The sequence below is a fragment of the Synchiropus splendidus genome, chromosome 19 (genome assembly GCF_027744825.2).
Source record: "Synchiropus splendidus isolate RoL2022-P1 chromosome 19, RoL_Sspl_1.0, whole genome shotgun sequence".
Taxonomy (NCBI): Eukaryota; Metazoa; Chordata; class Actinopteri; order Syngnathiformes; family Callionymidae; genus Synchiropus; species Synchiropus splendidus.
Genome location: NC_071352.1, coordinates 10,876,495 through 10,900,122, shown reverse-complemented (window position 1 = coordinate 10,900,122; position 23,628 = coordinate 10,876,495). Strand labels below are relative to the sequence as shown.

The window sequence follows — 23,628 nt, the reverse complement described above, 5'->3', positions numbered from 1 at the left end:
TCGCGGTTCACCACCTGAATCTGAAACGTTTGCAACTGTCCAGAGTGAGAACTTTCATGAAAGAGGTTGAAGACAGCTGCTTCAGCTGAGTGCTCTCCCTGTCTCTCGGAGCATCCCGAGTTTTTTTTTGGCAAAAATATTGAGCTTCGTCACATCAAACCGATGACATCACGGGCGTTTTATTTACCTTTAAAGCGCTCAAATTGCGCTGTTTTCGCCCGCATGTCCGCAGCTCTGCTAACGGAGACGATCTACTGGAGGTGAAAACAGCGCTTTCTGAACACTTTAAATGTAAATAAGATGTGAGGAGTTCATGACTGGAGTTCAGAACATTGGCAAGATTGTTTCATGAGTCAGTCTCGACACTGGACCCCGTTTTCAAAACTAGTACTAGAGGATCGCTAGAAGTGAGATGGATTTTCTGTGGCGCAGACAGCAGCAGTGCACCCGCGGCTTATAGAGCGGTGCGGCTTATGTATGAAAAAAATCCATTTTCCTTCTTAGATTTGGTGGGTGCGGCTAATATTCCGGTGCGCTCTGTAGTCTGGAAAATACGGTACTTTAACAATCATTCGCAAACAAACCAGCCACGAATGAGCAACAAATAGTTCAGTTTTCTGTTTATTATTTTTCACTTACAATCAAAATAAACTGGAAACAGTGTAGTTCATTTGGGATTGGGAGTTACTTCTCAGTCATCTGGGAAACTAGTCAGTCTGGAATTGGATCCAACATTAATAAGCTAACTTGGCATCAGTTCAGTACAAAAACTCTTCTTTCTTGAACATATATATGTTGGTAGAAGATAAATATATTCTTTAAATTTTACAGAAATGGCACTTTTCAGATGTGTATTATTTGATATATATATATATATTATTCTGCAAAGTACAATGGATCTTAATAAACATTTCGGGCTGTTCTCAGTCCCACTTGAAGTCCTGCCCCACAGTTTCAAAGAACTTGATATTAAACGGCCTATAAAACTCCCGCAGCTGCTCGATGACCTCGCGCTCGATTTGCACGTGAGTCCGACCTTTCGATTTGCCGAGGCAGCGTGGTTGGCTGCTACTCTCCGGCTTCTTCAGACACGGGAAACCTTTGGTTCGGTTGAAGTAGAAGTGCTTGTCCGTGATTATTCTTTTGAGTCCCAGAAAGTCCTGGACCCGACCCATTTCCCCTGCCGGGTCGGTGATCAGCCTCTCCCCACTCACGAAGTGGATCTGCGAAAGGCGAAAATACTGGAGCCAGTTCTCCAAGTGGATTATGTACATTCCGATCCTGATGGCGTTCCAGGAGGTGTCCACCAAACCCAGGCTTCGGTTCTTAAATGCCAGCTCTTCAAACGTGGGGATGTCAGGCTTTTTGGAGAGCGTCTGGGTGTAGTCCGAGATGGCCCTGGTGACCGGGTTGCGCACCACCACGATCAGTTTGGTCTCGTGTGACATGCTCGCAATCCGTTTTGGTGCTTCCCTGGTGACAAAGTAACTTGGAGTCTTTTCCAAAGTCACCTGGCTGTTAAGAGTCCGGGGCATCAGACTCCTGGTGAGAGGAAAAAACAAGATTTCAACAATAATAATAATCCTCAAATTATTCACCCTGTACGACTCAGAGAAGTGCTTGAAGTGCCCGAACCCTGTTTCCTATTTCATCTCCTGTCAAAAGCAATGAGCGAGTTTGAGCGCATCACCAGAAAGTGTTATCACCAAACTTGCCTATGAACACCAGATTCCATCGCCGTTCACTCCAACGCTTGACAATGTATTGGAGCGTTGCGAGTGTTTTCATTTGTGTACAACTTGTTTTGCTTCTCCTTTGTTTTTGTGCCGCCAGTGTGTCCGCCTCCGCCACGCCTCCAGCGTTTGTGTTTCCACCTTATGTCTTTTTGACTTTGTTTGATCGATTGGCAGCACTTTGGGTTTAATATTAAACTCAGTTTCATCCTGGTTAAACTAACTCTGAACTCAGTCAAAAAGTACGAAAAACTACAAAGGTTGCCCACCATCTTGGACTGCCACCAAGGAAGTCTTTGAACAAATGGTCTTCTCCAAAATCCATCTATATCAAGACACAATAAAAATCCACCGCATGCTGTTGAAAACAGTATGTCAACCTAACTCACGTCAAATTCCAAAGTAATATCATCTCACAGTCTTGACACAGACTCACAGCAGCTAGAAAACCTCTGCAAAGGAACAAGTACCATGTGACTTTTTAAAAACTCATCATGCACTAAAATAAAAATAAATAAATGAAACAACTTCTATGACTCAGAAACAGTGTTGGTGGATGGCAAATACGTTGAGCCTTGACGGTGACTGTGAGTCACGACCAATGGACGACCATCAAACTCTCGCTGTCCCTGAGTACTATAGATATTTGCGACCCTTAAACAATGAAGCTATGCTCCAGTTTTCTCACTGAAGTGAAGCAATTGATGTTTTTTCAAGGTTTTTCATGTCTTTTTTTGTTTGTTTTGAATAGAGGCTACAGCAGCAGCTGCAGCCAAAAGTCATAGACGCAAATAATGATTCCTTCAAACCCTTCTTGAATTCAATAATACATATGATAGTCATCATTTTCTTGCCCTGCTATAAACAATGCTATTTTGACACTCAGTCAGAAAAATGGCTACAAAAACCACATGCAAATTCGCAACACCAGACGTGAGCCAAACCTGAGGCTACAGAAGTATTACAAAGTAGTATAAAGACCCACGTTTGAAAAACGTTACTCACACTTGCATCAATATTATACTATACTATACTGAACTACACTATATATTACAACAATATCATTGCATTTATAAGGCTCCATAGAAGATATTACATGTTCATGATCATATATGACATTAACAAGGTTTATTTACTATTACACGGTGGAGAATTTGAAAGAATAAAAACATATTTCTAATAATATTATACTATGTAGCTAGGTTAAGGGGTTAGGGTTTATGGTTAAGGGGTCTTGAGTCTTCTGAATACACAGCTTATAATATTTTATAAACCTTGTATTAAGTTAGATATACGACTATGAACATTCATAACATCTTATATGATGACCCATAAATGCATTATGATCTCTTATGAATGTTCTAATAATTCATTATAGATGAGACCTTGAAGCAAAGTGATAGCAAGAGTCAAAATAATACAGTATTTAGCAGCTTCCGTCTGTTCGCTTCAGAACTGACAATGACACCTTTTTCTATCTGGAATTGAAGCACTTTCAGTGTGCATTTCCTACAGCTGCGGTAATTACACATGCGCAGACAGTGCACATCAATTTGACACAAACTTTTGATTATATTTGGACAAGCAAACACAAAGCATTATTTATGCTTATTAGAAGTATCAAAACGGTGCTCTGCTTAACTGGAAAATTATAAAAAAAAATTCTCAGTTCAACTTAACATATTGGACATTTTCCACAAGTATCTCTGAAAAATATTCCATTCTTCAACAGGATGATGTTAGAAAGTTTAAATGACATTACAGGGTCAAACAAAGCCGAGACTTTTTCCTCTTCTCGAATCGTGCACTTGGTCATCATGTTGTCAAGACAAGACTTCAGCGGACGAAAAGCAAAAGCTTCTATTTGTCACATCTGTCATGTGAGTTTTCCATCTCAGACTGCTACGTCTTCCCTGCCATGACGGCTCGGCGCAGTGAAACATCGATTCATACGCCAAAGAACAAGAATGCTTCGTCCACAAGAATAAAAAAAAAGAAGATAAAAGGACTGCTTTTGCAATTCCAGCACAATTACATGACCATTCTGGGCAAACACTGGCAAAGCATGAGGCTGTTAGCAATAAATCGGCGCTGAATTGCTCTGCTCCGTAGCAACACAACATGCCAAGTGTGTGACCGCACAGTCTGCCGATAAAAAAAGCAGCACATCTTTCTTATAAGGTGCCAACGGCTTTGATTAAAACCTAACCTTTCTCACAGTGCTCTCTGAAGGTGCGGCCAGCCATAGGTTTTCTTTTAAGTCGGGGAAATATCGATCCATTTAGCCTTATTTATGATTCCCCAGTTGTTGGCAGGCTCCCGGCAGCTAAGCTACTATTAATCTTTTATGAGAACAGCACCTTTTCAACCAGAAAACATCGGAACACACTCGCGGCTCTTCTCCTTTTTTTTTTTTTTTTTTTTTTTTTTCAGGAGCTGCGGAGTCTGTACACAAGTTGTGCTTGAAGGAAGTTGTCAATTCCAAACATTGTCAGTATCCAGGGAGGGTTGGGGGGGTCTGGTGGGGAGATGAGAGGCATAAGCTCAGTGTGTGTGCAGTTGGAGAACATGAAAGAAACAGTGTTGACAGTGTGAGCAAGAGGTCATGCTTGGTTCTACTTCTAATGCAACAGTCTATAGAATGTGTGTTTTTGTATGGATATAAAAAGTGCACTGAACGTGACAAAAATATGGATGACGCACGGGGCAGGTTTTGTGGACGTTTTTCTCGCACGAAAACAAGTGTTTACTTAGAAAGATGCAAACAAAAAAGAATGACTAAAGAAAACAAAACAGCAGCCAGGTAACATGGGGTATTCACTAGTGATGTGTCGATGAGGCTTCATGAAACACTGTTCTAATTTTCAGGTTGACAGTTTGGAACCATCTGCTGTATAATCTTAGACTTTGAACTTCAGATCATTTTAAAACCAAGTGCGCCTCCAACTGAGCTCTTAAAATAAGGATACTGTTTCATGAAGCCTCATGAAGCCATCACTATAATTCGCAGTGTGAGGATGTGTCAGATTAGTCGAGCGTTTGTGTGGCAAAAATGTCCTGGAAAAATTTTGACCTGTACGAGCACATCCAGCAACCAACTTTATTTTCAACGTTGGTGTGTTTATTTTTTACATCAATAACCATCAACATCACTTCTTTAATGTTGAAAGTCATGATGAAACTCTTTTGTTAATAATTGTGTACTATTACAGATGCTTTCAAAGAAGTCAGTCTTCTTGTACAGCTTTGTTTGTGTACTTCGTGGTACTGCTATCCCGACTACACTCATCAGATCATTTCACCTGTATTTATTTATTTATTTTTTACTTCATGCACTTAATTCCAGGTGAATTTCCTCAAGAAATGTTCTCTCTTATTTCCTCCCCCACCCTTTTTCAAGATTCTGACCAAAGCTTTGCGTTCAAAGATGCAATTTTTATAGAAAAGATATAAAACTGAGACGCCCACACAACATAAAAATGAATTTATAACTCCAATACATGGTCCTAAATGTCGTTTACGAAGGTTATAAAAAGAGCCCAAACACAACAGGCATTTTTCATGTTTCAAAGATTACAATCTGGTCACACAGTGGACATAAAAAAGGCAATGTGTAAGTTACTATTAAGTGGCACGGTGCCAAATGAGGAGTCCGGAGGGTTTTTAATGAAAATGTGGCCGGTGAGTGCATACTATTGTGGGGTAATTGAAGTGCTGTGGTTTTTGCTGTTAAACCTAGCGGGGCGTCACATACATTTTTCATTCCTTTTGCAAGGTAAACCACACATTTACACAGAGATTGTCGGTTCCCACATAGTTTTTCTCGACTATACCTTGTTGTTTTTTTCATGATAATGTTTATCTGTGTGAGTAATTTAATACGGTGACACCTTTCTCAAAAACAGCTAATATTTATTCCTCCTCTCTTTTTGCCTCACCTTCAGTTGGGCTTCATTTTTGAATGTTTGTGTGCCACATTCCTTGAACAAGAGTTAGCAACCAAAGAAGCTCTTCTTCGGCCAGCTGTTCTGATGCGATGAAATAAGAATATAAAATAACGTAATAATAAATAAACTGAAATAAACAGGTTTGTATTTCCATTTATATTTACAAATTTCATCGCCTTATTTTAGCTCTTCTAGTATTCCATACTTCCACAGAAGGATGTTACGGTGTGTACATCTGTGTTTGCTTTGGATTTATCTGTTTGCTTCTGAAAATACAATCATATTCAGCAAACTTCATTCCATCTGTGCTCACAGTGTCTCTCTAAACTGCGATGAAAAAAAACCAAAAATCAGAGAGTCAGAGTGCGCTTCACTTAAAGGACCTTCCAAGAGGTGGACTGAGGTCTTCGCCTGGTCCTGGAGGGGCAGCGAGCGCGGCTCATTCCCCGGCACCTGCTGCACTCTGATCTTGACTTGTTCATTTGACAGACTGGTTAACCTGTTTTAACTCCAGCCAAAGAGCCACAAAGCGATCAAAGTCTTTTTTTTTTTATCAGTTCTGGGATATTAATAAGTGCGGCTTTCATGTTGGCGCGAGCGACCCGGACCGCTCCGAATCGCCTTTCTTGAAGTGATATTAATGAGCATCGCTGTGGGGTGCTTGTAATATCTGAAAACTATTTTTGATCTTGCGTTTGTTTTCGGGATTCGCGACTCCATCCGTTTGTCTTGCTCTCATTAAAACAGCCGGCACATGTGCGAGACCGCGGCGCTTTTTCATGACCCCATATTAACCTTTAATGGCCGCAGTCTTTCATGTTTGTCTTTTTCCCTGTGACCAAGCAGAGGCTCGACACGAGAGTCATTTCTCTGAACTAAGAGCAGCTGGATGCACGACGCATGGGGCAGGTTTTGTGGACGTTTTTCTTGCACGGAAACAAGTGCAACCGTGTTTACTAAGAAAGAAGCAAATGAAAAAGAATAACTAAAGAAAACAAAACAGCAGAACCGTAACATGAGGTATTCACTGGTGATGTGTCGATGAGGCTTCATGAAACACTGTTCTAATTCTCAGTCTGACAGTTTGGCACCATCTGCTGAACTTCAGATCATTTTAAAACCAAGAGTGCCTCCAACTGAGCACTTCAAATAAGGATACTGTTTCTTGTTTCTGAAGGGGATCATTTGAGTCTCAGCTCAGACCCAAGTCATCACACACAGACGCACACACACACCTGGATGAACTGACATTTGAGCGAAGTGCCTGGAGTGATTACTTCAGCCTCCAGTCAGCGTCAACACTAAATTGTTGTCATTTCCAGCGCGTGAGCTTCTTGGTGGGACTTGAAGTCGGCACGCATTTAGGTGACATTTTAATCAAGCAGAGCTAAAGTGAGGAAGATATCTTCAGTGCTGTGAAGAGTCGAGGAGGGGAAAACAGTTGAGAGCTCGAACTGTGATCGACGATGGCATTCATCACTGAAATTTGCTTTTGTTTACCGTCTGTATCAGTTAAACCTCATCCTCATCAAGGTCAGAATCAGAATCAGAATCAAATTTATTGCCATGGTCAGTGGGGAGCCCACTGACTAGGAAAGTGCCTTGGAATAAAGTGCAACAAAAAACAAATAAAATAAAATAAATAAAATAACATTACAACAAGGCTGTTCATGAATTTAACAGTCTGACGGCCGAAGGAAAGAAGCTGTTCCTGTGACGGGAGGTTCTGGTCTGGATGGACCGTAGCCTCCTGCCAGAGGGAAGAGGAACAAACAGTCTATGTCCAGGGTGAGAAGGGTCGGCTCTGATCCGACCTGCACGTCTCTGGGTCCTAGAGGCATACAGGTCATGAAGAGGTGGCAGGCTGCAACCGATCACCTTCTCAGCAGAACGTACGATGCGCTGCAGTCTGCTCTTGTCCCTGGATGTGGCACTGTTGTACCAGACGGTGATAGAGGAGGTGAGGATGGACTGGATGATGGCCGTGTAGAACTCCACCAGCAACTTCGTCGGCAGTCGTAGTTTACGTAGCTGCCTCAGAAAGAACATTCTCTGCTGGGCCTTCCTGATGAGGGACCTGATGGTTGGCTCCCATTTGAGGTCCTCAGTGATGGTGGTTCCCAGGAAGCAGAAGGAGTCCACAATAGGAATGGATAAACCAGCCAACATGAGAGGGGACGGAGGAGCTGTTACTCTCCTGAAGTCCATGATCATCTCCACTGTCTTCTGAGCGTTGAGCTCCAGGTTGTTGTTGCTGCACCAGGACACCAGCCGCTCCACCTCCCTCCTGTAGGCCGACTCATCTCCATCTGAGATGAGCCCGATGATGGTGGTGTCATCCGCAAACTTGATCAACTTCACGGACTCGTGGCTGGAGGTGCAGCAGTTAGTGTACAGGGAGAAGAGCCATGGAGAGAGAACACAGCCCTGAGGAGACCCAATGTTGAGGGTCCGAGTGTCGGAGACAGTCGTCCCCAGCCGCACACGCTGACTTCGGCTGGTCAGGAAGTCTGTAATCCATCTGCAGAGGGAGTCAGGCACGTCCAGCTGGCGAAGCTTGTCTTCAAGCAGATGGTGGATCGACTGTGTCCTCACATCCAAAGCAAATCCAATACAAAAGCTTCATAAAGGCTTCACTTTCACTTATGATAGAAAGCCAGCATCTTAGCGCAACCTGAGACATCCACATAAAATGGTTTGACATGGGTCGCTATTAGCTCTGTGACTAATAAAACCTGTGATGAAATGTCATGGTCACAACTTAAAATCTGAAACTGCAAAGTGAGGAAAATCTTTTTCTGTCATTGTAGGTGAGTCATTTCAGCAAAGGACGGGAAGAAAGTGAAACACAAATTTGGAATGGGGTTACGATATCAGAAATAAATATGAAATTGTTATGTTGAAATCTCATGTAATGTTTGGATATATCAATATTTAGAAAGCAATAACAACAACAACAACAATAATATAATAATAATAATAATAAACAAAAGTATGCATTTTTTCCACATTCACTTCTGTATTCCAGAGTAAATTGCTTCATATTATTCCAAACTTAAATGCTCTTTTTATTTTATTTTATTTTTATACTTTCACTCAGCAATTTACCTTTACTCAGCTTTTATGTCAGAATTTTACATTGAAATCAAATTATTTTCTTTTATATCATAATAGCTTCTATTTCACTTTATACAGTATTTTTTCATCGTATGTTTCCTCACTAATGTTGCCCAGACAACTTTTTATCACTGGAAATAACACCAGTTTCAATCTTTATTCATTTAGGTTTATGACCAAAATTTCCCCCCCAAACCACTAAATACTACTACTACCACTACTACTACTACTACTAATATAAACTCACAAGGCTCTTCAAAATCAGACTTTTTGTTCTCAATTAATTACTAAGTAACTCTTGAATAATTCTCGTAACCACCCTGAGAACTACATTTAAAATATAATGTGCTACTGGGGAATATTTCTATCGTTGTTAAACAGAGCCCTTAAAACATAAAAAAAAATGCCTGACTACGAAGCTCCTTCTGAAAGTGAACTGAACAATGGTAGGTATTAAAATAATAACCAATTTAAAAATCCCCCTCTCGACGCCATTCTGGATGTTAATGATGTTGTAGCAAGCCGCAGCTAAGCAGCAACGCCCGCAGCCAGGCCCTAAACACGCTTCCCTCCGTGCCTCTTATCTACAGGTAGTGGGGGTCAACAGTGGACGGCAGCGCGGTCAGTGCCACTCATTAACAAGCTGCAGTAGGGAAACTTGTCTGCATATTATAGCGGCTCTTCAACAGCCTGCGGGCTGTCTCGCTCCATTTATCTCTGTTGGTGTTGTGGTGGCGGGAGGTCTGGGGTTCACGCTTCCCTCTGGACTCTATGAAGTCATTACGGTGGAAAAGTTCCACAAACACGGCCGCTTCAATTCCGTGTCCAGGTGAGTGGAAACTCGAGCGTTATTGTGACACAGAAACAATATATGATTTCATATTTGCCATATTTGTCAATAGTCCTTCTCATCTTCTTCTCCAATTTTCATAAAATATTCACCAAATGTATATAGCTAGTAACGGCTTCCTCATTTTCACCAGTTGCATGATGACTAATTCTAGCATTTCCTGAAGTAAAAATACACTGAAAATCCTCAAGGACATTTTTTTTTCCAATTCTCTGAGGCCATCAAAAAGTCTTGGTCACACAAGGAGTGATATTTACTCCTCCCCAGCTCCCGTTCCAGTGACGCACACTTATTTTGTACCTCCAGCAGGTGGTTTGTCTGAAACCTCTTATACACTAGAATCTTTCTTTTGCCAACATGGCTCCCTAACCGCAGCCCCAGAGCCGAGTCCTTGATAGCCAGTGGACGTGACAACCACTGAGACTGCGCGACACATGTCTGGACATATATGCATATCAGTGGAACTGTGGACTGTTCACCTTCAGACTGTCTTATTGAGCCGCTTTGGAAGACTCATCTGGCACGCAGGCGGCCCCAACACCTAAAGGTCAATGTTGAATACTCTCCTTGTGAAAAATCAATGGGCTCTGAATTTATTACTACTCATTCAACAACTTCAATACGACCAAAACGCAAGGTTGGCGCTGGACAAATTTCCATCCAAAGGTTTAGCAATACTAATAGTGTTGTTTTCTATGCTGCAATGTGTGAGGCAGCGCCCGCTTCAACTTGTTACATGACTTTAAGACTCCAGGATCTGATATAACAGCAGCACGACTTTCAATTCAAATCTCCTCCGACTAAATTTAGACCTGGACTCTGTGCGCGGCATGCTGATCGGCTAGCAGAGAACTCTACGCTATATAAGCAGTGATGGCAAATGGCTGCAATAAATTCCTTTTTTTTTTTCTCAAAAAGATATGAAACAAGAACTAAAAGCTTTAGAAGCCAATACAACGAAGAAAGCTGGTGTTGCTGTCCAAGGTGCTGAAATGTAGATTTTTCTGTTTCTGTTATTTTTTGGTCTTTTAAACAAGCACAAATGCTGCGCTAGTGTTGTGCAAATAAAATGCATTAAAATTAGTTTTGCTTGCATTATGTAAGGGGAAGGAAAAACACAAGGTTGGTATTAGATTAACTGTGCTAAAATTAGATCATTCTAAAACCAGTTGGAGTTTGGCAGTATATCATTGCTAGTGGGTCAATGTTCATAAAAGATCCTGATCCTGAAGACGACTATCCTTTTTATTAATTTTATTACATAAAATTCACCTTAAAATTGCATTTTAGATGACAAAAAAAATGTGTTGCCTATTGAAAGCCAAAGGTTTCTAGGTCTGGTGTAGGTCAGAAAGTGGCGGATTGACTGCAGTTAGAGGTAGTGATGGGAGAGGTTTCATGAAACATGAAGAGGTTTCATGAAACAGTGTCCAATATTCAGAGCTCAGTAGGTGGTGCTATTGGTTTAAAATGACATCATTGAAATAGCTCTTCGAAACCGAACATTATACAGCAGGCAGTGCCATCTAGTGACACTGTTTCGTGAAACCTTATAACCTCAAAACAGCGAAGCTAAACTACAAACTACACACCAGGTGCAAGCTTACAACTCGCTCCTTGCAACGAATATAAGCCTTTAATCCCGACTGTACGCGCTACTTGTATGACTTTACTTTCAATATCATTTCCTGTTTTAACTAAAACCTTCCCTTTCCATGACTGGTTGGGCACGACATCCTACTGGACTCTGGTCATTACAACGGCAAATAAGGAGCTTGAACCCTGAAACGACATCCAGCAACACAGCCGATTATAAAAAGGCTATTTGAAAGTATCCACTCCACACTGTGTTTGTTTAGTCTCTGGGGTCGCGTAATAGTAAACAGTCAAACAGTAGAGCAGCATCTGGCAGCAGGAGCACGCAGGGAACATGAAGCCAACACAGTTGTGATGCTATTGGAGCCAGAAAGTGATGCACTCCAGTAAACAAGTCAAGCTATTTACATGCTAAACCTCGTGTCCTGGAACGCGTGAGCTCATTAAATGGCTCTGGCACTCTTTCCAGAGAGCATGTCACAGCAGTTTCAAGGCAATTGCTGTTGTTATTTACCTTCTTGATACACATGTCTGCAGCCAGGGGCTTTCATGATTCAAGGGCTCTATCACTTATCTACCGGTTTAAATTGAAAATAGAGAGACGGTGCGGAGAGAAAGGGGTGTCTTATCGCGACGCTGTGGCTCAATACTGCGCAAACCAAGGCGGAGAAACCCCTCGCTCGATGGGACAAGATGGACGCTGAACTGTCAGAACACACTCGGCTGTTAAGGTGAGAAGTTGGTTCATTCCAGATGAGCATTAAATGAGGACGGAGAAAAGCTGAAGAAGAAGATTAAATGAAGACCAAATAAATTATTCACACTATTTCAAGGTTCACTCGCTGCACCACTACCATGGCAGTACTGATGTACTTTGTTCATCCTCCTGCAACTATAAATTTGGAATTATTGCCAGTACAAATCCAAACATTTGCATGGACCATGACAGAAACGCTGAAACTGCAAGTAAGATAAAGACCAACTATCGGTCCTAAAACACTGCATCATTTAAGGAGGGGACTTCTATGATTCAGAATGGCAAATGATGAATATATTAAAGTATATACTATTGCATATAGCATATGTTTTTTTTTCATGGCAATAAGAAGTATATTCAATTTTGATCAATTTTATTTTTTTTCTTGGCTTTTTACTCCCTACATTTTTGGATTCAAAATCAGTAACTATTGGATTTTTTTTTACCTTCAAAATACCATTACATCACTTTTTTTTTTTTTCTTTTTGTAAACCCACTTTCATTTGATAATCATGTGTCCAACTATTTTATCTCATTTTTGTCCTGTGTTTACACAAGTAAAATTCGGAAGAAAAGATTTAATGACTAGAAATTGTATTTTCAGACGAATGAATGCATTTCATGGATGGAGAAAACACACGCCGCCGTAGCGACTCATCCACTGCTGGGAAACACTGTTGTGTGTTGATGTGAAGAGGAGGAGGAAGATGTTTGGTGGTCGACTTGATGCTGAAGAAAGGAAGACCACTTTCTGTCAGAAAAAATGGAAATAGGCTGCTCTGTTTCCAAAAATAAAAATAAAAATAAAAATAAAAATAAAAATAAAAATAAAAATAAAAATAAAAATAAAAATAAAAATAAAAATAAAAATAAAAAACTTCAGTCAGGTGAAAGGGACTCAACTCGTGGGTTTCTACCAAAAACGAACCAATTCTCAGGTTTTCATCGATCCACAATATCAATAAGTGCAAGAACCCTTGAACAAATTTCTTTTTTACTCGAACGCGACATTAAGAACCCAACTAAAAACAGAGCAATCCATTATCTATTCACTGTCAAATTCGATGACAGATGTGAAGTACTACTGTTGATGTACGTTTCTTAAATGTCCTGACTAAAAAGCCAGTTGGTTCTCCTGCACAAATAAAACTGATCTCATTTGGTGCCTAAAAATAGCGGCTCCCTCATTCCCGACGTGACAACATAGATCTCGTCTCTGCCGCGTAGGATGCTCCATTATTAAAGTATCACTCAAAATAGAGTGATCACATGTCGTCTCATTGATCACAAGCTGCTCAGGCAGCATCCAGAGAACCGCGCGGCGCTCGCTCTGTCAGCAACATGTCTGCGCGCCGAGGATAACGCCGCTAGTTTGCTAATTTAATTAGAGCAAACAGGTTGTGGACGGTGACGGGAGCAAGTGACTCGACGTACGAAAAACACACTTTTAAAATGCGCTAATGCAGAATGAGGTGAAACCAATTCTACTCCTGTCGTAACAAGGCTCTTTGTGAAATGACAGTTGGTGGTTTACACACGGATCGAGACGCCCACTTGAGTAGCGCGACTAGCTGTCACATTAGCAAGCAGGATCCCGCGTCGACGGACTTCTGAATAAAGCAATTGGTTTTAAAACGTCGCCATGCAAATTTCCTCAGTATGATGACATTATGCAACGACAAAAGCGCGCGCGTACGACGATGAGATTTTGCTATTCACGTCTTTCCCGCAGCCTTCTGACCGCCTCAAGCAATGTGACTGTCTAGGATATCTCAAGCAGACGCTTCACGCCTTTGGTGTCTGCAGTCTTTAAAAAGACGCCACAAAAGGCAGTGGAGAAAAAAGGTAAAACTCTAACTGGTTGTGATTCTGGCCCGAAGGGAAGAACACAAGGTTCATGGAGAGGTAAAGTAAAACAGCTGACAAGCTCTAAACGTGAGCTGACTGATCACTGAGCGATGGATTCCACTTCAAAAGCAGAATTCTGCTTTTTCATAATTAATTGTTGGTAAACAGGCCTCGGCTTTTTTCTTTTTACTCAAAAATGTCCACGTTTATTCAGGCTCCATGTGAAGTCAACAGTGTCTTGAGTCCTCTGTCCTTGGGAACCAATAACCCTCAATGCAGTAACTGCAAAGAAGAGACAACAACAGTGACCTGCTGAAGGAGACCAGTTGCACCTTACTTAATATGAAGCCTGCTTTATGTTAGGGCCAAGGTTTTTGGTTCTTTAGAGTTATTATTTTCACTCAGTCATGTGCTTCTATCTTGAAATTTTATTTTCCATCATAATAGCTCCTATTTCACTGTATATTTGTCTACATAATATGACGATCTTCATCATATCTTTCCACTCACACCCACACTCATTTTCATCCCTAAACTATTTTTTAACCTTGGAAATCACATACTTTAGTATTTATTTTTTATTTCCCGAACAAGCTCCAGTACCAACCAGTAATTTATATAAGAAATATCTTTGTTTTCATGGCTTTCTTGAGCCATTGTGGAGGGGAACAAGACTGGATTTTTTTTTTTTTCAAACAAAGTAACTTTATTGGATTTTGAAATTCAACATATGTCCAATAATCTTAAGAGTTTTCTTTTTATTTTAAACAGTTGACCCTGATTTATTTCCATACTTTTAACTGCAAAGCAGAGACAAAAAGAGTGGCCTAATAAATTAAAATATTAAATGTGAAGCCTGCCTTAAAATCCCTAAATTGATAAACACTATATACTATCAATATGCTGCATAATAAAATGACTGTTATCATTATTACAATAAAAAGTGTATTTGAAAACATAAAAAGCATGATATATTGCAAAACCAATAAATAAATAGACTAAGAGAATAAGAATATCCAACTCAAAATAGTTTCACAGTCTCGAAACCTTTACATGAGGCAGATCACAAGTTCATAACTAAAAAAGACTCTCAAACAAAGACAATATTCTTCGCTATTTATAGCTTCAGAACACCAAAGGCGTCTTTGTGTCCATTAATGCTTTGCTTATTTCATTATTGCTGAATAATACTTTCCTCAGGAATCTCTCAAGACACCACCGAATTGAATCTGACCTCCGTCAAAGAATCGCTTAAAACAAGATCCTGACACCGTTTTCAAAGAAACATTATCAGACGTCTGATGTCAAACAGCAGGAAGATCTCAATCCAGTTTCCAAAGATCAGACAGGAACAGTGTTAAGGCCTCTCTTGGCTCACGCAACATGTCAGAGTAGACAGCTATTGTTATGAGGGAGATAAGGAGAAGAGAAAAAAAGGCCCTTCAGTTTTAACAGTCAGATATCAGCGAGCAAACAGAGCCACAACAAGGATGAGCGTATTGAGGCACTTCAAATACACTTTAAACATAGTTTTCCATAGCATAATCTTTCAAATAGTGGAATGTTTCTTTCATTTTCAAATTTAGTTCAATTCAATTACATTTCAACTATGTGTGGAGGAAAACATCTATTTTTAATTATTATTATCTAAATTAATTTAACAAAAAAGTAGTAAAGGCCTGATCAACATTTAAACTTTTTTTTAAATAACATGAACAAATACCTATGAATAGATACTTTTATGCTTCTTGTGTGCCATAATCTTCATGAAGTGTTCCCGCATTAATATTAGAAACATACAAATCTTGTCAAATATAAGGATAAGTCACACATTTCTAAAGACACCATTTAAATAATTCACATTTTTAGACATTTAAAATCAGGATAATAAGCATTTATAATACACACACTTCCAACCTCAACATCTTCTTCTTCTCCTCCTCCTTCTTCGCCTTCACGTCCTCCTTCTTCTCCTCCTCCTCCTCTTTCTTCTTCTCCTTCTTCTCCTCCTCCTCCTCTTTCTTCTCCTCCTTCTTCTCCTCCTCCTTCTTCTTGGCCACAGCGGATCATCTTCCTCCATCTCACCCTGTCCTCTGCTTCCTCTTCTCTCAAACCTACAAACCTCATGTCCTCCTACACCACCTCCATCAATCTCCTCTTTGGCCTTCCTCTCCACCTTCTGCCTGGCAGTTTGAACCTCAACATCTTCCTACCAATGATGCTTTCAACTACAAAATAAAGCCTTTTTTAATATCGAAATTACACAAATGGATTAAAAATATAAAAAGTCACAGAAAAATATACATTTCTATATAGTCAGCAATAATATATTATGCAATATATAATTATCGAATCAAATACAACATAAATAGCAAACTATATATGAACAGAAGATATGCTGAGTGAAAATTGACCTCTTCTAGCACAGCTGTAATGAAACTCCAAAGAAAAAAAAATATAGAGATGTTTCTTTAATAACATTGATTCCTGCTTCCCACTTTACTTAAGGAATAAAATATTAACTTCACAACTTTTCAGAAACCTCGCTAATTACATGTAGCACTCTGGTTTATGTCTGAGTCGTGCCCTATTGGAGCCAGTCCTCTTTAATAATTCAGTTCTGCCCGACTGTTCTTGCTGGGTAATGTGCAGTTTTCTGTGCTCAATGAGAACCATCTAACTTTCTGTCCTCCTCAAGCTTTCTGATCATTGTCTTCCACAGCTTCCTGCCTCCTCTGGCCAATTAATGTGGATTTCGGAGGAGGTTTGCCACGGCTACAGTTTCGACAAGTTGGCCCCGGATCTACTGGCGGCCCTTTGGACTGAAATCAATGAAGCTGAGATGCCCTTTTAAGTCTTGATGGTGCATGCCTACGTGTTTTGTTTCATCTTCGTGATTCAGGAAAAACGGAGAGTGGGAGAAGGGAATGAAACGCTTCCACCAGGATGTAAAGTGCAGCCCTTTTTATTTAGAATATTCCTTCTGAATAAAAAACAACATGCATGTTTTACAAGTCAAAAAAGTGACTAAAGGTCACCGTAGACTTGGGCAAAGTCCGACCCGGGCCCTTTGCTTGGTGTTTTTGTGGTACTCATGAGGTCAGACAAAAAATTATACAACTGATAAGTCGTAAATTTCACATCCTGTTACATGAATTTTCCTCAAAATTTGTTTGAAAATAAATTCTAAATATATTTTGAAATAAATTGCCTTTTCATCTTAGATGTTTGGTCCATAGTTTTATTACGATTTATGTAATAAGATGCATTTACGCTACTTAATATCATTGCTTCATTTGAATGTAATGGTTCATTCCGTCCATGTTACTTAAGATTTTTTCCATCATGTTTCACAGTCATTGCCGCCTTCCTTTTGCCGTGATGGCCCCTCACAACAGTCACAGTTTATAATGTGGACCTTCTGCTCGACTATCCCAACTCTCAGGTGAACAATCACTACTTTTATTCATGAGAGTTTCATGAACAAATCACGGCAGTGTTTCATGAAGCTTCACTGACACAGAACAAGAACACAACAAGCTGCATTTCTGTTGTGGACGGGCCACATTTCCACCCAGATACGATATACGTTCTCCAGCTGATGAAGCTACACAGTCACGTCCCACACACCCTTCTGTGTCCACTGAAGACTCCGCAATTCACTGCTCATTCTCTCGTCAAATCCGCCTCCTCACAAGTTTTGGCAGAACTATGAACAATAGCGGGTGGGTGTTCATGAAGTCATGACATTTAACTGCAGGTCTGATCAGAATCCAGGGTCTCCAATTTGATTCAAAACAACAGATTCCCACACATTTGCATGAGTTTATTACAAGTTTTCATTTACTTTTTTTATTTAAAAAGAATAATGCAGTGTTTTAAATACAATTTATATATAAATTAAATATGCTTGTACACTTGTATAGTGTTAAATGCCATTTTGAAACTTCTTATTTGAGTTTTAGTTGCAGAAAATATGTGTCCTTTGATGTGCTCCTTGTGAAAAGGTGTATTTTTGAGGTTTAGGACCGTGATGATCACAAAGCCTCAGCCATTTCTCCTCCTTGTTGTGTATTATGTGATGACGTCTGCAACAAATAGTCAATTTAGCTGTTGCTTGTGATGGGCTGGTGAGGCTTCATGAAACACGTCCTCATTTTATAAGTCACCAGAGGGTACTCTGCTCTAAAATCTTTGGCTTTGAACAACTATTTCAATGAATGTTTTTCAACACCATTTTTAAACTGAGAGTGTCGCCTACTGAGCTCTGGAAATGGGGACACTGTTTCATGAAGCCTCATAACGCATCACGAGTCTTTCCTTTTTACAAAAGTCAACAGAAGGAGAGTGCAACACTGCTGCCACTGTGTTTTGGAATAAAGTGTTGACAAAAAATAAAATAAAATAAAATAAAATAAAATAAAATAAACAACAGAGACAGAAATTCAACAGTGAAACGGCTGAGGGGAAGAAGCTGTTCCTGTGACGGGAGGTTCTGGTCTGGATCGACTGTAGCCTCCTGCCAGAGGGAAGAGGAACAAACAGTCCATGAGCAGGGTGAGAAGGGTCGGCTCTGAGTCTCTGAGTCCTGGGACCATACATATACTCATATTACATATGAGATTACATTGAAATAGCTGAAGATCATATAGCAGACAATGTCATCTAGTGGAAATGAGAACATTGAACGCTCTTGCGGGCCACATAAAATGACTTGGAGGTTTGGATTTGGCCCTCCAGCCTTGGGTTTGACATTTCATCTTTGTAAATCTGAGCAGTCAGGACAAGCTTCAGCCGGCAGAAGATGCTCTGAGGGTGAAAACTGTCATGAGGCCCAGTTCAAGAGGCAAGACTTGCTCACACTCTCTCATGCCGCGCGGGCAGAAACCTCCACCTGTCTGCAAATTGAAACTCCCACTGAGAGTTTGTGAGCGTCTCACACACACACCGGAGTCTAGCGGGTATTTAGGTGTTTCTGCTCGCAACAACTGTGCACAGCAGCTGCCTAATTCCACACAAGTGGCACCGTGTCAGTGAGGAATATTAATTACGCCCCGCATCCGCAATTAAAACAGTGTTTGTCCACAGAGGAGGGTGCGAAAGCTCCCAAATCCCTGTAAACACTTGGCTACCATTGTTTGATCAGCACTTTTGAACAATGACTCAAAAACCCTTCAAAGTAATTATATGGCGCTCTGCATTGTCAATAAAACCATCTCCATCAAAATGTTCTCATTTTGCAGATCATCATGGTGTTGAAACCTCGGATGTTTATATGCGGAATAAAGCGCTGCGTCCCACTTCTCATGCAGATGCCAACCTTTCCTTCAGACCTCAGTGGAGCGCTGATAGCATCAGCCACGCAGATGGAAGCACTGTGCTTTATGGAAATGATTCGGCTTTATGTGCGGGAGAAAACAAAGGATATGCGGTTCATGTTTGATGTTTGATCTCTCTCTCTCTCTCTCTACATATATATATATATATATATATATATATATATATATATATATATTTAGTCAGTCAGGGTTTATAAACTTACATTTATATTCACGCTGAGTCTAAAGTTGTTTTTTTTTAGACCTAGATATGTTGAGCCCCAGAGTCACCATCCAAAATAAACATGTAATTTACGCAAAACTACTGCCCTAAAAATCAAGAAGTTGTGCCTGGAAAACCAAACTTGGGCGCTTTAACTCGAATGAAAAAACTGAAATTTCTCATGCAAGTTTTGTAAAAGTTAGAATAAATTACAACATCCATTGTTGCACGTAAGTCTTTGTGTATTCAATTGATCGAGTTGTTTATTTTGTTTATTAAATATTAAGCCAAATGTGAGGTTAAACATCATGCATCCTCTTGTTCTTTTTATGTGTTCATTTATTTTCAATACCCTACAACACACAACTATGTTTATTAATGTCATTTTAACTCTTCAACTCATTGTAACACAGTCATTCTGCTTTTGTTTAGCTATAACTTGTCACCAGTAAAAAGAACAATTTACAAACTACAACAATACAATTTTGTTACAATGTCAAAACGACTCTTAAAATTGAATACAAGCCATGTTTCCAATAACAGACAAAAGATTTGCAATTACATCAAACACCAAGTCATATTTTAAATGACACCAGTCTAACGCAAAATTGTATTTTTCTCCAGAAACTTTATGAACATATTTCAAATATTTTTTACTGAAGTTTCACTCAGCTGAAAGATTGCAATAGCACAACACTATGCGCAATACAAGTGAGCACAGAAAAATGTGTTAACAAAACACAACATAAAGGCAAACTAATACCACAACTTTCATAAAGCTGTGGGGGCAAAATGTATTGCAGCTTTTTGTACATTGTTTTTAGGGACTAGGGATCTTCCGAACATGCCACTACAAACTATCTCACTGAGTAGCCCATGATGTATATAAAATATGAGGTGAGAAATCTGAAAACTGGCTGCTTGGCAGAGGGCTGCACTTTTGTTGTGCTTCTTCATTTCATCCTTCATCCTGAGCACAATTTCTGGCCATAAATAGCACACTAAATGCACATTTCTAGAGAGGTATTACAACATATGACAGTTCATTTTGACTCACATAGTTCTAAAAAGTTTGTTGTCACACGCAAATTATGAACTTAATCTGAAAGTTATGGATGTTATTCGGTCGATTTATTGATGTGATTCCTTTCTCTGTTGAGAAGAATTCACCGCCAAAGAAGCCACACCCACTCTTTCTCCTATCTTCAGTCGTGCCAAGTACCTCTAGGTTTGTCTGGACACAACTCTAGTATTTCTGTTCTGATCTTCCGGCACTGATCTTGGACTTAACTGACTGGACTGGAACACGAATCAAGGTGAACATTTAAATGGCTTTGAAAAATATGCATTAAGACCATACAGAAAACAGGACCAATGCTTACTCTTCTTGAGTCGCCATATTAGCTATGCTTCAGAATTATTGTCTGTTGCATCAACAAAGACAAACATACACCAGAGAACTTAAGCTTCAATCTCAAGCGAAACCATCAGCTAAGCCCTCAAAGCCGCTTCATGCTGACTGGCTGGATGGCAGTTCTGACGCTCTCATTCTGCATTCAACATGACGAGGAACTTCAGCGTCTTCAAAAACATCATTACAGACTGAGCAGGAACGTGATCTCCATCCAGCAGACAGATCAATATCGCCTTCTGTCCTCACATGTTTGACAGGTTTTAATCCTGGATGATTTATGTTTATTCTCATGTTCGTCACGTGTCAGAATTGCAGTGCATTTCGGAATGAATCATTTGGTGGAATGAGGACTTCACAGTGCTGGAACTGTTATCTCATGAATACATCATTCTGGTGGATTCGCCGTTTCTATTTCGGATTGGTTATTTGCAGGCACTGAAGCCGGAAGAGGCCGAACATTTTCAAACACAAGTTCTGTCCCCAGTAGTTTAGAAGGCATGATTTGATCAACAAAAAAACAAAAAAACACTTCAGACAGAGTCCAAAACCAGCGTCCCTTTGAATTATTGACAGCTAAAAAGGCTGTGGCCAGATTCAAAACACATCTCGCTCACAACACAGACTGGAAGCATCATACCGCTTCCCCATCTTTCATCAAATTCCCTTTGACCTGCATCCGTTTTTAGGAATTTGCCAGATGTTCTCCTGACATTTACAATGCAGAGAAAGGCAAAGCTTCAATAGTGATCCTCATGAGTTGGTGATCTAGTTTCCGGTTCTCTTAAAATCTATTTTGAATTCGATTCCGACTTGATTTATAGCTTGTATAAAATGAGAACATTTCTCCCTGTAGCACAGTCACGGTGGGATCGGAATGATGTCATAGATTGTGGAAGATCTGAGTGAGTGGTTGGAACTTACAAACATGAACTACTCTTTTCTTGTCTATAAATTATTCTTAAAGAAAGGAAGCACATAACAGACAGTAGACATGATGGACAATAAACTACAACATATCTGTCTATACATAATTTTAACATAAAGCGCCTGATCAAACATATGGTAAAATCACATTTTAATTCCGAACTAAGTCAGTAAAAAAGGCAGATATGGTATGGAGGAATGTGACTCCCACCTGTACCAGTCCAGCCCTCGGTCGTAGTGTCGGTCGAAAAAGTGCGGCTCTGTCCCCAGAGCTCTGACATCTGGATGTATCCGGATGAACTCCAGCACCGCCCTGGTCCCCCCTTTCTTCACACCGACTATCAACGCAGTGGGCAGCTTCTTATTCCCAAACCTTTGCGCCACGGTCATGTTCCTCACGTTCACCTCGGACCACTGGCTCTCATGTGACGTTTTGCTGGAGCCACGCTGGGGGTCCAGCGCGGAGGAGCGCACCACCAGCGGAGCGCAGTTCTCCAGTTTGCCCAGAAGTTTCTTCCCTCCCGCGTTCTTCCCGGACGCGCATCGTCTCCCGTCGGAACTCCGGTGTGTCATGATCGAGCTGCGGCAAAAGATGATGCTGTAGCATAAGTAAGTGCAGGAGAGCGAGACGGTGAATATGAAGATGAATCTGTTGGTGGATGAGAGGAACCTCTGTGCCATGTCTCCATGGGTTCAAACCGCCGCATGATGTTCCATCGGATTGTTGCTCCGTCTGCTCCTCTGCAGCTGGAGCCAGGAAACAAGTCAGCACCGGAGTCCAAAGTCATGGAGCCAAGTTCTCACGTCCATACTTTGAAGCGTTCCCTCTGTTGTGCACCAACACCCGAGGGAGGGACGCTCGTTTTCAGACATGGAAAAGTCCGACCGCGTCCTCGCTGAAAGTCTCACAAGCGCGATTGTTCTTCTGGCTTCAGAGCAGAGTCTGATGCGCTGCTCCTCTCTCTCTCTCGTCTGTGAAGTTGAGGAGAAATATCTACATAGAGCGGTTATTAATATTTAAAAAAAAAAGTACTGACGTAGCGAAAACGATCACCATTCTATATGCGTGTTTGTATTTAAAGCGACATTACGCTTTAAGCTGAAAATATGTTTTTTTTCTGTCGCGTTTTTTTTTGCGAGTAAAAAAGACGTTCAGATTAATGAGCATATAATATTTTATTTAGGGGTAATTGGAAAAACTTGTCATACTATGACACCTGCAAGTGTTTTAAATACCTATATTTAATTCAAAATCACATGTACATTTCACTAGAAACACAACACTAGATTGCCTTGGTTGTTTTTGATAACAAATGTCCTTTTTTAAAAGCTTTTAGATTCTATTTACGTTGCTAGTTTCACAGTTAAATGTGAATGAAGTATTGTGATGCATATTTTCTGGATCCACATGACTTTTCAGAGACTGATTTCCTGTCTGAACTATTCTCTCCACTCCAACTTGAAGTAGTGATGCTTTAATGAGGCTTCATGAAACAGTGTCCTGATTTTCAGAGCTCAGTGCGTGGCACTCTTGGTTTAAAAACGGTGTGAGGTTTCATTGAAATGGTTGTTCAAAGATTACACAGAAGACGGTGCCATTTAGGGGCTTTTGATGAGGACACTGTTTCATGAAACCTCACCAACAGAGACAACAGACAAAACAGAGCCGCTGTTTCAAGAAAACCCAGAAGGGAATTTTTATTTCATGAAACACCACATTATTTTTAAAATAAAAGTGCCACCTGATTCCGATGTTTCATGAAGCTTCACCAGCGCCTCACTCCTTCATCCCAACAAGATTAGTCCAAGCTAGTACAATAATAAGCCAAAAAGGTTTTGCTGTGCTGGCTATAAATAAAGCCCTCTCAGAACGCAAACCAAACACTGTTCAGGGTTTTAAA

At 40.4% G+C, this 23,628-nt stretch overlaps 1 protein-coding gene across 1 annotated transcript; it reads right to left on the bottom strand.

Moving 5' to 3' along the window:
* Positions 1–671: 671 nt before the first annotated feature.
* On the bottom strand, positions 672–22,644 carry hs3st2 (heparan sulfate (glucosamine) 3-O-sulfotransferase 2). The gene is made up of 2 exons (XM_053851824.1): positions 21,939–22,644; positions 672–1,542 (listed from the first exon to the last, which is right to left on the bottom strand). Exons 1-2 carry the CDS (start codon positions 22,406–22,408, stop codon positions 924–926), a joined length of 1,089 nt encoding a protein of 362 aa, XP_053707799.1. The 5' UTR covers positions 22,409–22,644; the 3' UTR covers positions 672–923.
* Between the last annotated feature and the right edge of the window lie 984 nt (positions 22,645–23,628).

Excerpts from the sequence above, each read along its gene's own strand:
- hs3st2 (XM_053851824.1), bottom strand. The coding sequence starts at position 22,408 with ATGGCACAGAGGTTCCTCTCATCCACCAACAGATTCATCTTCATATTC. Across the intron at positions 1,543-21,938 it reads CGAGGGCTGGACTGGTACAG|GAGTCTGATGCCCCGGACTC; the intron begins GTGGGAGTCACA and ends TCCTCTCACCAG.